Source organism: Budorcas taxicolor, chromosome 10 (genome assembly GCF_023091745.1).
Source record: "Budorcas taxicolor isolate Tak-1 chromosome 10, Takin1.1, whole genome shotgun sequence".
NCBI classification, from domain to species: Eukaryota; Metazoa; Chordata; class Mammalia; order Artiodactyla; family Bovidae; genus Budorcas; species Budorcas taxicolor.
Genome location: NC_068919.1, coordinates 12,640,327 through 12,655,637, shown reverse-complemented (window position 1 = coordinate 12,655,637; position 15,311 = coordinate 12,640,327). Strand labels below are relative to the sequence as shown.

Genomic DNA, 15,311 nt, shown 5'->3' with positions numbered 1-15,311 from the left:
CCAGTACTCTTGCCTGGAAAGTCCCATGGACGGAGGAGCCTGATAGGCTGCAGTCCATGGGGTGGCTGAGAGTTGGACACAACTCAGTGACTTCACTTTCACTTTTCACTTTCATGCATTGGAGAAGGAAATGGCAACCCACTCCAGTGTTCTTGCCTGGAGAATCCCAGGGACGGCAGAGCCTGGGATCGCACAGAGTCGGACACGACTGAAGCGACTTAGCAGCAGCAGCAGCCTCAGGAAAGTATATACCTTAGGGGAAAAGGACCAGACCCCTAGAAAGGAGCAACTACTAGAGGTCACTAAATGGCACCAGTAAAGGAAAATGAGAAGGAAGAAGCAGATAAGAGAAAAAGTACAAGAAAAAGGATGTCACAGAAGCCAAGAGAATAAAGAGATTCACGAAGGAAGTACCATGTCTCATGAGCACATGTAAGTCGTGGCCTACAGTGTCTTACACACATGTGCATGCATGTCAGTTCAGGTTTGAAGGATACCTTTTGCCATCAAAGCCTAGAGATTTTGATGGAATATAGGCCCTAGAAGCTAGGCCTAGGGTCAGCAAACTTTTCCAGCAAAGGGCCGTATATAATAAATATTTTACATTTTATAGGTAATTATGGTTTTTGTCATAACTACTAAACTCTGGCATCATAGCACAGTACATAAACCATTTTAAATAAAAAATAACCATTCTTAACTCAGAAACACACAGCCAACCATAGTTTGCCAGCTCTTGAGCTAGATTCCAGGGGCTGGGATTTTAAAGGTCACACAGGAACAGGAGACAAGAGTGAACTGAAATCTCTTGAGTAAAGCAGGGAATGTGGAAGGTCTACCCTCTCAGTGAGAGGACGACAAAAAAAATTCTATTCATTGTTTCTACCTCCTTTTTACACATAAAGAAGTCTGAAAGTCTCCTGTGAGACGTGGAAGCCCAAGGCCTGCACCATGCGGCTCACCCCTGCCCATTCCCTAACCAAACAGTGTAAACACTGGAGCCGAAACAGTGAAACCTGTGGTGCATCCTCCAGAAGCTAACGTAATGGCTCTGTAGAAACTCCTCTACAACCCAGGGGGAAAGTGAAAGTCGCTCAGTCGTGTCCGACTCTTTGCGACCTCATGGACTATACAGTCCATGGAATTCTCCAGGCCAGAATACTGGAGTGGGTAGCCTTTCTCTTCTCCAGGGGATCTTCCCACTCCAGGGATCGAACCCAGGTCTGCATTGCAGGCGGATTCTTTACCAGCTGAGCCACAAGGGAAGCCCTACTGCAGAAAAAACAGTCATCCCTGGAGATGTGTTTATGATTTGAAGAAAAAAAAGTTGTAAAATCATGTGAAGGTCTTTGATTTGAAGGAAGAGCAATAGGAGGATTAGCACCTTGAGGACTTAATCTGAAAGATACTGTAGAATGAGTATTTTAAATGATTAAATAGTTTTAGGGAAGAATAGAAACCAAGAAGAAAGAAGAGGACACTAGGAATCAAGAGTCATTTGATCTTGACAGGTAAGAGATTCTTGGTGGCTTTGTAAGAATCAGTTTTGGCAAATGATTAGCCAGGAGACAGGCTGAGGAATGAATTAGAGAAGAGGAAATGAAAATGATGAGTTTGACCACAAGAGGACAGAAATAGGACAGTAATTGGAAGAGAACCTGAGGAGGGGTGTGTGTATGTGTAAAAAGGGATTCCTCACCCCCTTTATCTATTCACTCTGCAGCATTCATACATTCATTCTGACCTTTGATTCTCGGGGCTCTTGCCTTGTACTGGGTTTCTTTACCTTTCACTTAGATCAATTCAGTTCAGTTCAGTTGCTCAGTCGTGTTCCAACTGTTTGCAACCCCAAGCCTGGCAGCACACCAGGCCTTCCCTGTCCATCACCAACTCCCGGAGTTCACCCAAACCCATGTCCATTGAGTTGATGATGCCATCCAACCATCTCATCCTCTGTCGTCCCCTTCTCTTCCTGCCTACAACTTTCCCAGCATCAAGGTCTTTTCCAGTAAGTCAGTTCTTCGCATCAGGTGGCCAAAATATTGGAGCTTTAGCTTCAGCATCAGTCCTTCCAATGAATATTCAGGACGGATTTCCTTTAGGATTGACTAGTTTGATCTCCTTGCAGTCCAAGGGACTCGCAAGAGTCTTCTCCAACACCACAGTTCAAAAGCATCAATTCTTCTGCACTCAGCTTTCTTTATAGTCCAACCCTCACATCCGTACATGACTACTGGAACAACTATAGCTTTGACTAGATGGACTTTTGTTGGCAAAGTAACGTGTCTGCTTTTTAATATGCTGTCCTTGTGTTGGTCACAGCTTTTCTTCCAAGGAGCAAGCGTCTTTTAATTTCATGGCTGCCAAGTCACCATCTGCTGTGATTTTGGAGCCCAAGAAAATAAAGCCTGTCAGTGTTTCCATTGTTTCCCCATCTGTTTGCCATGAAGTGATGGGACTGAATACCATGATCTTTGTTTTTTGAATGTTGAGTTTTAGGCCAGCTTTTTCACTCTCCTCTTTCACGTTCATCAAGAGGCTCGCTCTTTAGTTCCTCTTCGCTTTCTGGCATAACGGTGGTATCATGTGCATGTCTGAGCTTATTGATATTTCTCCCAGTAATCTTGATTTCAGCCTGTGCTTCATCCAGCCTGGCATTTCACATGATGTACTCTGCATGTAAGTTAAATAAGCAGGGTGGCATACAGCCTTGACACGCTCTTTCCCCAATTTGGAACCAGTTTGTTGTTCTACATCTGGTTTTAACTGTTGCTTCTTGACCTGCATACAGATTTCTCAGAAAGCAGGTCACTTAGATCAGAGGTCAGCTAACGATGGCCTGCAGGCCAAATTAACCCACTGCTTGTTCTGTAATTATAGTTTTATTGTTAAGTTTTGTTACAGAATCTCTCCCATTCATTTACGTATCTATGGCTGCTCTCCTGCTTCAGTGGCAAAATTGAGCAGTTACAACAGAGACCATATAATCCACAAAGCCTAAAATATTTACGTCTGATACTTAACCTAAACTGTTGTGATAGTTTTTACCACAGCTGCCTGTCCGTAATCTAAGGTAGTAGCATTCACATTCCTTTCTGGTCCGGCTGCCAACCTAGCAATGCTTGGCTCATTGTGCATATTCTTAAATCAGATGGAACTGCTTTCTTCTCAGCCCTGTATTCATGGTTGTTGGTTTCTTTTTTCTTTCCCTCTGTTCTTTTCAATGAGGGTAGTAAGAACTAACATCTGTTGAATTTAACTTTGTGCCAGGCACTGTGCTAGACAAAATGAAACGGGTCATCTTATTTAACTCTCACAACAGTCCTAGGAGATTGGGGTTGTCATGGTAACAAGTAGTAAGTAACAACAAAACCTATCTTAGCTAGTTGGTGAGAGAAGTTTCTAAGGAAATGAGTACCTGACACACAGTTGGCACATTTGAATGATAGAGCTTGCTGTTTTAATTATGTTTTTTTAATTAAAGGGAAGCTTGCAAAATAGTACTGTTTACCTACCCCTTCTACTCCTAATTCTGTTCTTACAGACAACCATTCTCCGATTTTAATTTTTCTTCTGATATTTTACTTACATTTCTAAATAATTTAAGTATATAGCTATTTCTTGACTGTATTTTTAATGCCATTTTTTTACTTTTCAAGGAAAACTGCTTAGCTCTTCTCTTACTACTACCATCCCTGCCCAGCTGCTCACCCAAGAAGCACATTTCCGCTTGCTCGCGCCTTGCAGTGTGGTCCTAGCGTTCCTTTCCCCTTGCTCGCGCCTTGCAGTGTGGTCCTAGCGCTCCTTTCCCCTTGCTCGCCCCTTGCAGTGTGGTCCTAGCGCTCCTTTCCCCTTGCTCGCGCCTTGCAGTGTGGTCCTAGCGTTCCTTTCCCCTTGCTCGCGCCTTGCAGTGTGGTCCTAGCGCTCTCAGCGGCTCAGTCAGTTCTCTGTCCTCGCTGTCAGTGTTAGTCACTGCTAAGTACAGTGTGACATTTCCTTTGTTTTGCAACTCTTTGTGTCCTACCCCAGATACTACCGTTGTTTTTAATTAGCTGTTTCTTTTTTCTAGCAGGTAGGATAAATGTATTCTGAGTAACTGTAATTAACAGGAGAGCTCTATAGGGAAGACACCAACGTTCCTCGCAGAATCCGGGAAAGAGCCTGGCAGCCAGGCTGGGGGAGGCCAGCTACAGACGAGTGCAGCCGCCACTCTGGGCTCTCGTGGCCTTCCTCTGCCTTTTTCTTCCCCTTGTTTTTCTTTGCTCTTTTCCATGTACCTGTCACTAATTCCTGCCTAAGCAAAATATATCCTTTACGCATTTTGTTGTCTCTCTTTTTCCTGAGAGTCATCTTCCTTTTGTTTCACGAATGGACTGGTTACTCTCTAGGCCCATTGCATAGCTGTCATCCCAAGTCTTCCCTTCACATCTCTGCCGCGACTCTCCTGTTTGATGAATCCTCCTGAGAAAAGGGGAGGAGGAAATCTCACATACGTGGAAATGTCCGTATTTCATCCCTTATACTCTGCTGATGGTGGGGTTGAATATTGAGTTCTAGGTCAGGAATCGTTTTCCCTTGGAGTATTGAAGCTCACTCTGCTGTCTCTTCTGACTTCCAGGGTTGCTCCTGAGAGTCTCGTGCCATGCTGACTGTCCGAGCTTTGACCCTGGTCTCTCTTTCTTCTGTGCACCTCGAGGCTCTTCTAGTGTCCCTAGCTTTCTAGATGTTCAGAATCACATACCTCGGTTTTCGTCTCTTCATTCATTGTGCTGGACTCCGTGCTTCCATCTCGCAATTCTAGTCCTGGAAGCACGAATATGTCTTTGATTTCTTCCACGTATTTTTTGTTCTCCTTTCCTAGATGTGCTTATAGTATTTGTGTGCATGTGTGTAATTTTCTTATCCTACCCATATTTTTCATTTTTTGGAATTTTTTGTTCTACCTTCTGTAAGATATCTTGAATCTTATCTTGTAACCAATATTTTTTAAAATTTTCCATTATGATATTTATTATTTGTAAGATCTCCTGTTCTTTTTTCATTAATGTCTGCTAAGCCAGTTTCCACATAGAGGCTCCAGGCAATAGAGCCAATACAGGTAGGCTGTGATAAGATGCCAAGATGTTTGGTACTGACACTGAGTGCTGTAGGATAAGCAGGGCTAGAAAAATCGTCGTCTACCAGAAATAACTGGGACAGCTCCATGGAGAAGGCAGGATGGGATCTGGACCTGGAATTTAAGTACATTTGAGTAGGTGAGGAATGGCAGTGTTGAATGGGGGAAGAAACCAGGCCCAGCTGTCCTGTGAAACTGAGCCTCAATTTCCTCATGTTTAATGAGACTAATAATATCTACTCTCTTGAGTTGCTAAAAGGAGATAAGTTGTATATGTTAAGTATTTTGCACATAGTTGTAATTTAATAAATATCCTTCATAAACACTCATATTCTTCATTGAGGCCAGAAAAAAAAATCTTTTCTAGCCATACTTCCTTAGCATGGTGCTTCCTACATAGTGAGATCTTACTATAGAGGAATAATGAGTACGTGAGGGAGGGAATAAATAAATGAGGAAAGGAGAGCATTGCAGACAGGGGAAGAATGGAAACAGTGGCCAAGAAGTTGGATATAAGCATGTTGCCTGGGAAACGACTGTTGGGATCTTGGCCTGACTTAGAAAGGCTTATGGATTGACAAGTCTTCATGGGAACATCTGGAAAAGCTGATCAAATAAATTTTTGGAGGGGGTAGGAGGAGAGGGCAGTGACAGAGGTAGAATGGGGCCATATAAGGCATCCAAATTAATGACCAGATTGGGGTTAGAGCACTTCTGGGTCAGTTAGAGAAGCCGAGCTAATTCCAGTTTTCAACAAGAACATGTGGGCAAGGGATTTAAGCTCCCCAGTCTTGTTGGGGAAATGATTCCTGCTCTATCTACCCTGAAAGATGATACCGATAAAATGAGCCAAGAGGTAATAAGCATGCTTTGTAAGTTTGTGACAAAGTATCATTGACTCAGGAAGCAGGTGGAAAAATAGAAATCTTTGTTTATCCACGTGGCTATAAACCCAACATGGCTTTATGTCTTTGGAAGCAGTAAACTAGTAAGCCATAAAATGGGGTATGTTTCACCAAGAAAGTGTTTCTTCCCTTGCTCTTTTCCTTAAATTGGATATATGTAATTTCACTTTTAAATGTTCTCAATGTCTCTACCTATGCTGTCTGATCCAGTAGCCACTCACCACAGGAGGCTATTCAAATTTAATTAAATAAAATGCAGTTCCTCTGCTACACTAGCCAGGTGTCAAGGGTTCAGTGGTCCCATGGGGTGTGGCTACCTTTCCTTATCACAGAAAGTTGTGTTGGAGAGTGCTGGGCTAGACTATGTAGAATTGCAGTATGTAGGTATACGTATATTTTTATATACACTTTAGTATTATTTTATGTATTTTTATCCTCTTATGACCTTAATTTATAAAGCAGATAGGTAAAACTTGTATATTTAAAGACAGTAAGCTGTTTTTCACTTGCCTGGGCCTCAGTTGATTGTTCAGTGTCCAATGTTAGTGCTGAGAACAGGTTCCCCAACCTGATGGAAGTTAATGGATTTTCTTAATTAGGGAGGTAATAGGATATAGGAGATCGAATGATTCAAAGAGCTTCTAACCTAATTGGAAATGTGCTTGATTGTGTTTTGCCAGATGTCATTTCAAGCTTGTTTTTTTCTTTTAAGATGCTAAAGAAAACCCTTATGGTGAGGATGATAATAAGAGCCCGTTCCCCCTGCAGCCCAAAAACAAGCGCAGTTATGCCCAGAATGTGACGGTGTGGATCAAACCCAGTGGCCTGCAGGTAACATTACCATCCACGTTGCTCTCCACTGGGGACAGGGGGAGGGATTCCTGCAGGCAGGCGGACATTTGATTTGATTTTCTTTTCCTCTGATACTTCGTAATTCATTTACTTCTAGCATTTGTCATTATTTCCAAAAAGGATTTGAGGTGGCCTACAGTAAAACACGTACGTAGCAGAATCATTTTTTACAAAATTTGGAGCAGTATAAAACCTAGAGGAAGAAGAGAGACGGTGTTCCGGGAAGCCAAGGCAGAATGATAATTGTGTTTGAGCAATTTGGCTCTTGAGCTTCCTGCTACCAAGGTCAGAAAAAAAACATGTTGGTTATATGGTTCTCCTTGTCTGATAAAAGGAAGCATGTCAGTTCTTCTAGAGAGACACATTTTTTTCGAGCATTAAATTTTAACATAAAAGTTTTGACATGGTGAGTCATTGAATAATATTATAGGTGTTATCTTTAGTACCAGTTTTGAGGAAGACATAAAAACCTTCATGTGATTGTTTCTCCCATTGGCACAATGTAAGTCAAAGCATTACCATGTAATACCACAGAAACGCTTTATGGAAGGCTCCTATGAAATTTTCCTATTATCAAGGTGTGCTGCTTTTAGGCAAGAGACTCAGTGACTTTCTCCTCCCGTTGGCAAAGTCATTCATACGTATTTTTAAAAATCGGTTTTTGAATTTTTTTTCTCACGAGTGCCTTTTCTTTTTTCCTTTGTTCCTCCCATGAGTCCAGTCCAAGCCAAATGAGAAGAGGCAGTCAGGCCCTGACCACAGCAGTAACCTCTGTCGACACGTAGTCTCTGCCAGCCCCCTTTTCAGGGAGACGAGACAGACACATCCTGCCCTGGCTAAGGGGCCTCTTCCCTTTGTTGGAAATTAAAGTTCTCCCTCTCTCTTGCCATTGCTGACCCCAGCACTTCCCTGTCTGAAGGAGAGCTGAATTTTTCTAAAACTGCTTTTTAAATTCTGTTTTGGTCTGGATGTGTTGTTTTATTATGGTGAGGTGCATATAACAAAAGTTGCCATTTCAGACGTTTTAAGGTATTCAATTCAGTGACGTTAATATAATCACAGTGTTACATGACCATCACCACTGTCTAGTTCAAAAACATGTTCATCACCCCGAAAGGAAATCCTTTACCCGCTAAACAAGTCACTCTTGCCCCAGCTCTAGGCAGCCACTTATCTGCTTTCTCTCGTCTGTAAGGCTTTGTCTGTTCTGGATGTTTCATGTAAACTGCATCATACGTGTGCCTTTTTGTGTTTGACTTCTCTTAGCGTAATGTTTTCAACAGTCATTCATGTTGTAGCATGTATCAGTCCTTCATTCCTTTTGATGGCTGAGTAATAGTCCATTGAATAAATAATGGTCCAATGTATAAAGTCCATATTTGTCTGTCCATTCATTCAGTTGATGAACTTTTGAATTATTTCTGCCTTTTGGCTATTGCGAATAATGCTGCTGTGATCATTTGCCAAGTTTTTTTCTTTTGTTGCTGGGTTGTTTTAAGAGTTTTATAAGTAAGTTTTATGGTAAGAATTTTATAGGTTTAGCTCTTAACATTTAAGCCTCTGATCCATTTTGAGTCAATTTTGTGGGTATGGTATGAAGTGAGGGTCCAACTTCATTCTTTTGCAGGTGGCTATCCAGTTATCCAGGCACCATTTGTTAAAGAGACTTCTCCCCCCGACTGAATGGTCTTGGCATCCCTGTCTAAAAGCAGCTGCCCATAGATGTATGGGTTTACTGGGGGTGTTTTTGTGAGACAAGCTCATTTTTGTCACCATGAGCTTTAGTATCGTCAAGCCTTTTGAAGGAGAGAGATGATTTACTAATGCTGAACAATAACATTAACTCAGAAGGGAGGCTCGTCTTTACACTATAACTCTTCTCATTTTCATTTTTTTTCCATTTAAAGGCATCCTTTTGTATTCTTTCCATTTTTACCACAGAATTCTAACATTGAATTCTTTTTACCCTCTATAGACAGATGTACAGAAGATTTTAAGAAATGCAAGGAAACTACCTGAAAAAACACAGACATTCTATAAGGTGAGACTGTAGGAATTATAGTAGTCGAAGGTGGGCTCTGTGCTGCCTGCCGGAAATAAACTGTTTCACAGTAGTGTGAACACTGAACATGGACAGGAATTAGAGATATTTGTTTGTGCCTCCAGTTTTTCCTCAGTAAAGTCAGTAGAAGTGATAGGTCTGTACCTGCCCTAAATCCGGGAATCAGGAGTGTCTAAATGGCCTGGTTCTGTGTGCTGGGTCTCCTGGCAGGTCCTCTCTGTGTTGGTGCTGCTGTGAACGGCTGAGGGAAGGAGCTGAAAGGACCTGTGAGCCATAGCCCTTAACGCTCCTCACTGTTCCCAAGTGGGTATCCAGTCTAACTCGAGGCAACCAGTGGACGTGTTTTCCAGGGATGGTGTCTGCTCAGAACATTCGTACTTTGCCAGAGGAGGTGCTTCTGGTAATGATTTCTAAAATGGCCCACGTACGAGACTTCCCTGGCGGGCCAGTGGTTCAGACTCCATGCTTCCCTTGCCGTGGGCACAGGCTCAATCTGTGGTCAGAGAAATAGGATTTCACCTGCCGTGCAGTGCAGCCAAAAGATAAAGTGAGCCTTTTAAAAAATATATACATTTATAAATTGCAAAAGAATGGCCCTCCAGGATCATACCTCACTAATGCAGAACCGTTGGTGGAGTCAAGCCACAAGAGATGGGGTGGAGTTGGGGGGTGGGGGGCGGCATTTCAGTTCACTCTCGCTTCTCCTGTCCTGCTGATATTTGGCTGAAATTAAATTAAGTGGCAGTGTGAGGTATGCAGTATTGTCAACTGTGTCCTAACTTGCTAATCTTAAAATATCGTACCCACAGTCATCCCCAGGCTAGCATCTCTTCCAGAGAACATAGGCACTTTGGGTGTTATCTCATTACCTTTATGTCTTCAAACCTAATTATGTAGTGAGCTGATGAAATCAGGCAAGAGTTCAACCAGAGAGTGGTTCAGCCCACCATTCCTCCCCCTAACCGAAGCCTTTAATCCATATGGGCCCTAGATGACCACTCCGTGGCTGCAGCCCCTGCCTGCCTGCAGAGCTGTCTATTCAAGGTCTATACTTTGGCCGCCTTCTGAACTTTTCATTTGTAAACAGATGATAGGAGAAAGGTGATCAGAAAGTCTGTTTCTTTCTTCTGGTTTTTTATAACCTACATAACAGAGCGGGAAAGGGCCTCTACCAGATAGCTGTGTCGACCCCTCTCGTGGGCACAGCAGAGGTGAGCCTCGTTTTGTAAATGAGGCCACTGACACCCAGAGAGGCCCCACAACTTGCCCAGGTCGCACTGCTAAGTGATAGATGGGGCATTTCATGTTTCTCTGCTTCTATCCACTATGCCTTCTCTTTCTGAGGCAGTCTTTGGGGTCTGACTTCCTGACTCCTCCAGAGCCTTCTCCAGACATACTCATTGTCATTCAGTCTAAGGCTCCAGCCAGAGAGGCACTGAAGGGTTCAGAGCCCTCTGAAGTTTGGGCAAGCCTTTTCCATACCTGAGTAACAGAGATGAAGTATCCTCTGAGTTATGAGTTGTTGTTTAGTCGCCAAATCGTGTCCAACTCTTTGTGACCCCATGGACTATAGCCGGACAGGCTCCTCTGTCCATGGGATTATTCTCCAGTCAAGAATACTGAGGAGGTTGCCATTTCCTTCTCCAGGGGATCTTCCTGACCCAGGGATCTAACCCACATCCCCTGCATTGGTAGGCAGAGTGTTTACCACTGGGCCCCCAGGGAAGCCGAGTTACGAGTACTGTCCATGAAATGATATATGCAAAGCACCTCACCATGTTTGGCCTAAGTGGTCATGAACTGTGGTGAGGATAACCTGTTTCAGAAACCTGTCGTCCTTTGCCTTCTGACCACCTGTAGAGGAACTACTTCCCAGGCATGTCATCACACCCTCTTATTATTAGCATCTCTGTACAAATATTTGTTCTGATATAAAAACACTCATTTAAGTTTGGGGGTCAAGGGGAATATATGTCACACTGAGCACTTAGAAAGTATGTGATGAGGAGAATACATTTTAGGAACATTGGTGTTTCGTTTGTTTCAGGAGCTGAACCGTTTACGAAAGGCTGCCTTGGCCTTTGGTTTCCTGGACCTGCTCAAAGGGGTGGCAGACATGCTAGAAAGGGAGTGCACACTGCTGCCCGATACGGCTCACCCCGACGCTGCGTTCCAGCTGACCCACGCTGCCCAGCAGCTCAAGCTGGCCAGTACTGGCACCTCTGAGTACGCTGGGTATGACCACAACATCACACCTCTGCAGACAGACTTCTCTGGGAGCAGTGCAGAGAGAATATGACGCTGACTTTGGAAGCGTTCCTTCTTTTTTTCAAGTGAGAATGATTTCGGGTAAAAACTTTCTCAGTCTGCTCACCTCTGCAGTGGCTACCCGAAGACCTTCCCGAGACTGCCTGAGACGCACCCCTCACAGGTTTGACTCTGCTACTCCAAGAATGTTCTGCAGGTGGGCAGCTGCTTTCTGGAGCTCAGAGTCTTTTAAATCCCAAAGACAACTGTTGCTCCCACGATGGGAACATCTCCTGAAACGCTTGAAGGACTGACAAGTGTAGAGCCCTCTCCACCATCCTCAGGAAACCCAACAGCTTGGGTTCTGTTCCTGAAACACCTCTCCACTCCTTTCCTCTCCCAACCATAGGGACATTTTCAAGTACCTGTGGTTGGGAGAGGAGACTTGCTAAACACAAACCCAACATTCCTAAGTTTCAGAAGTTCCTTAAAACTTGGGCAAAAAAGTCAGTGGCAACCCTTAGGGTGCTTTTGGTGTAACCTGAGATACAAACTTAAAACAACCAAACTTATACAAACAAGCAACCATAAATGTATGATCCTCCTTTATTCAGAATTTTTTAATGAAAATAAAATATTTGGTTTTCTATAAAATGGTTTCATTGGGAAACCAGTAGGTTTTTGCCTTGGGTTTCTCCTATAACCTAAATATAATTTCAGCTTCCTAAGTGGCATAGATTCTTGAAGGTTCCTTGGGTTCCATATTGACTTCCTTATTTCTGACACTGGTTAGGCCTCACTGCCTAAACCCAGCTTCTGACATCACCATAGTCAGTTATAGTTCATCAGCTAGATTCACGGCCTTGGGCAAGTCATCAAACTTCCCTGGGGTTTATTTACATCATCAGTGCTTTTCAGATTGCTCTGTAAACGTCCTAAGAAATTACTCCCATAGGCTTCAGCCCAGGCAACCATATTGTTTGTTGTTTTAAAACTTTTCATTTTGTATTGAGGTATAGCCAATTAAAAATGTTGTGATAGTGTTAGGTAAACAACACAAGGACTCAGCCATACATATTCATGTATTCATTCTCTACCAAGCTCCCCTGCCATCCAGGCCAAGCAACCATGTTTTATTTATTAATAACATGCTGTACTGCTATAGAGGCGTACCTCGGAGATTTCGGAGGTTCACCTCCAGGCCACCACAATAAAGCAGGTATTGTAATAAGGCGAATCACACAAATTTCTTGGTTTCCCAGGATATGAAAATGTTATAGTTTATACTACAGTCTGTTAAGTGTGCAGTAGCATTATGTCTAAGATAAAATGTACACACCTTGAGTAAAAACTAGTTTATTGGTTAAAAAAAGAAAAGCCAACCATCCTCTGACAACACAGGGATCTTCATTTTCTGAAAAATGCAAGTATCTGTGACGTGTAATAAATCAAGGTATGCCTATATAATATTTTGTCTAAACAAAAGAATTTATCACTAATAATTTAGAAACCATTAGAGTAAATGATCTTTAAACCCAAGTTACTAGGATTTTGATTGTAAATGTTTTAATAGAAATACACAATCTTTAGCTTTTTCAGACAGCAGTAAGGTTTGTAACAATCACTAAGAATACAAGATTCTTTACAGCATAATCTACTGTAAAGCTCATCTGCCCAATTACGAAAGTCAGTTGAGAAGACACCAGAAATTAATACAAACAAATGTTGACAGAAGTTGCAGACATGCAAAATATCCTTCAGTGCAGTGAACTTGACATCTGGTTCGTATAGGCCTATACGAACCAGATGTCTTTAGGTCAAACCAAGTTTCCATCTTGGGCTCAGAGAAACAGCATGATCCAAGTCCCCCTTCCCCCGGAACAGTGGGAATGGCAGAACAGAAAGAGCTATCATGCCTTAAATTCTTATAGACAAACATTACTTATTTTACTTGGTTTACTTGGAATGTACTAGGGAAAACTGATGTTTTTGATGATGGTCATATCTTAAGGTTTTCCTCCTGTTGCTGGACTTCCTGTAAGGAATCTTCGTTAAGGCTCAGAGGGTGGTTCTTCAGCCAGAGTGCTCACTGTTTTCACTGGCCTACTGCAAACAGGTGAAACAACAGCAAAATAAAAACCTGGTGTTTTTGAGGCATGTTCAAAAACAGACAGTCTCACCAGCTGACTCTGACAGGTACACAAGTACATGAACTCAGTCAGTGCAGGGGAAGGAAGGCTGAGTGTCTGTTTGTGCACAGCCTAAGACAGTTCTTAGTTACTTTTAGTGTGGTCTGCTCTGAAGTCTCCAGCGTGCCACAGGCTGCATCGCCAGACTGACCTTTTTGATCCCTGTAGTGCCATCTGGGTTTGGAACTCTTACAGTTTCACTGTTTCCTAACTAAGGTTTTCGTCTTTCTTTCATGTTGAAAACAGCTGTGATTTAGCTACGAATGAAGTAAGTGATCATGGTGTTCCAAGGTTCTGACTGGTTTCTCTCAAATCACCCTGTGGCTCTCCAGTGCCCATGCAGGTTAAGATGTTGCTAGAGAGACCAAAAGTTTCACAGGTAATATGTGTCCTCCAGCCCTACCTGGACTCAGAAATGTTTTTATCAGTAACTGAGTCAAACTTAATTTCCCCCCCCAAAAAAATCAATGCCAACCCACTTAACAAGCAGCCCCTTGGGTACAGAATATATGAGGTCTTTTTCTGAGTCACTTCTGGAGCCTCCTATACAGCTACGTAGTCCTTTGGGGTTTTTTTTCCCCACAAGCAATAGCTGCAAAGAACACACCTCAGCTATGCACACGGCCAGTAGCTGGTAGCCTCGGGGCACTGAAGAAGTATCTGGGGCCTGTGAAGCAGACTGACTGGAGATGGGGTGGGTGGGGGCATGGCTGAGTCTTTTGCTGTCACTAACAGAATACGCAAGAATGAACCTGTCATCGGGTGTCAGGAATCCATGTCATGCAAGGACTACACTAAGGTAATACAGTAATCAGGAATGTTACTGGGGAAAAAAAGATAGCGCCACTGAGAATTTAATCATTTAACTTTAAAAAAACTTTTACATCAGTACAAGAAGGTGAAACTGTAAGAACTATAGATTAGGCTCAAACTGGCAAGAAGTCATCTAAATCTCTTCCGTTTAGTGGATCTTTTTCTTTTTTTGTCCAAAGCGCCGCCTGCGCTGTTTATAAAGATGACGGAAATTTACATATAACCCTGGAAAAGAAAAGAGGCCAATTAGAATCTTTGTCTCTGTTTATAAGCGGAAGTTCTTGGGGTAGAACAGTCCCTAGCTGTCTGTTTTTCATATCCCACAGCCCCGTGCTTCCTGCATTTCCTCAAGAAGCACAGCCTAGAACACACATTAACAATGCACTAGAGACAGTTCAGTTTTCCCCCAGTGGGTTTTACAATGTCATTTTCTCCCATGCTTTACTATGGAAAATTTCAAATATACAGATTAAATCATTGTACAGTGAACACCACCTTTAAACTTTAACTGTTTATTACACTTACTTAATCACATACCCATTCCCATCTCATTTTTTATGTATTTCAATGTAAGACATCAATACTCTTCACCCCTAAAAAATTCATTAATTAGAATTCAATATTCTTTTTTTCCTTTCTTTTAAGGTAGGATTTACATAAACTGAAATATACAAATCTGAAACAGAGAACCTAATTTTTAATTCAAGGCTAGGCAATAGTATGTATTAAGCAATAGCCTAAAAGGTGTGAGACACTTTTCGAGGAAGCAAAATTTAGTGAACTAGAAAAGCAAAGGATTTCAGAGCCAGAAAAAAATTTCAATCCCACGTGATCACTGAGGCGTTCTGTAGCGAAGCCTCACCTCCATTTTTTTCATTGTACAATAGAGTTAAAAACACTTATTTTATAGACTTACTGTGAGAGAATGAATCTTTGATCTATACACAAATATAATCGCTTGTTATACTGCTCCTAAATTATGCAGATTTAGGGTATCATTCTCAAGAATAAGAACAACTACACACTCATTGTAGGCAAGCTAAATATGAGTATAGAACCTTGTAAGTTAGAATATGCAACACAAGGAAAAGCCACTAGGGTTAGTGAACATTAACATTCATCTTTTT

The 15,311-nt window shown here is 42.3% G+C and overlaps 2 protein-coding genes across 4 annotated transcripts in view; one reads left to right on the top strand and one right to left on the bottom strand.

Moving 5' to 3' along the window:
* The window catches only part of INTS14 (integrator complex subunit 14), a 32,201-nt gene extending 20,427 nt beyond the window's left edge, over positions 1–11,774 (top strand). The window contains exons 10-12 of the mRNA XM_052646742.1: positions 6,734–6,852; positions 8,849–8,914; positions 10,983–11,774. Of these exons, the coding sequence (XP_052502702.1) occupies positions 6,734–6,852; positions 8,849–8,914; positions 10,983–11,234 (437 nt within the window). The 3' untranslated portion in view covers positions 11,235–11,774. The remainder of the gene's footprint in view (positions 1–6,733; positions 6,853–8,848; positions 8,915–10,982) is intronic.
* An 837-nt stretch (positions 11,775–12,611) lies between these two features.
* HACD3 (3-hydroxyacyl-CoA dehydratase 3) overlaps positions 12,612–15,311 on the bottom strand; it is a 31,133-nt gene continuing 28,433 nt past the window's right edge. Inside the window, exons 11-12 of one of the 3 annotated variants that reach the window (XR_008199983.1) lie at positions 13,979–14,409; positions 12,612–13,288 (exon numbers count right to left, since the gene is read on the bottom strand). Coding sequence is in view for 1 of the 3 variants with exons in the window: in XM_052646627.1 (XP_052502587.1) it covers positions 14,333–14,409 (77 nt within the window). In the remaining 2 variants the exon portion in view is untranslated. Of the gene's footprint in view, positions 14,410–15,311 lie in introns of all 3 variants that reach the window. The other 2 variants (XM_052646627.1, XM_052646628.1) reach the window with 2 other exon arrangements.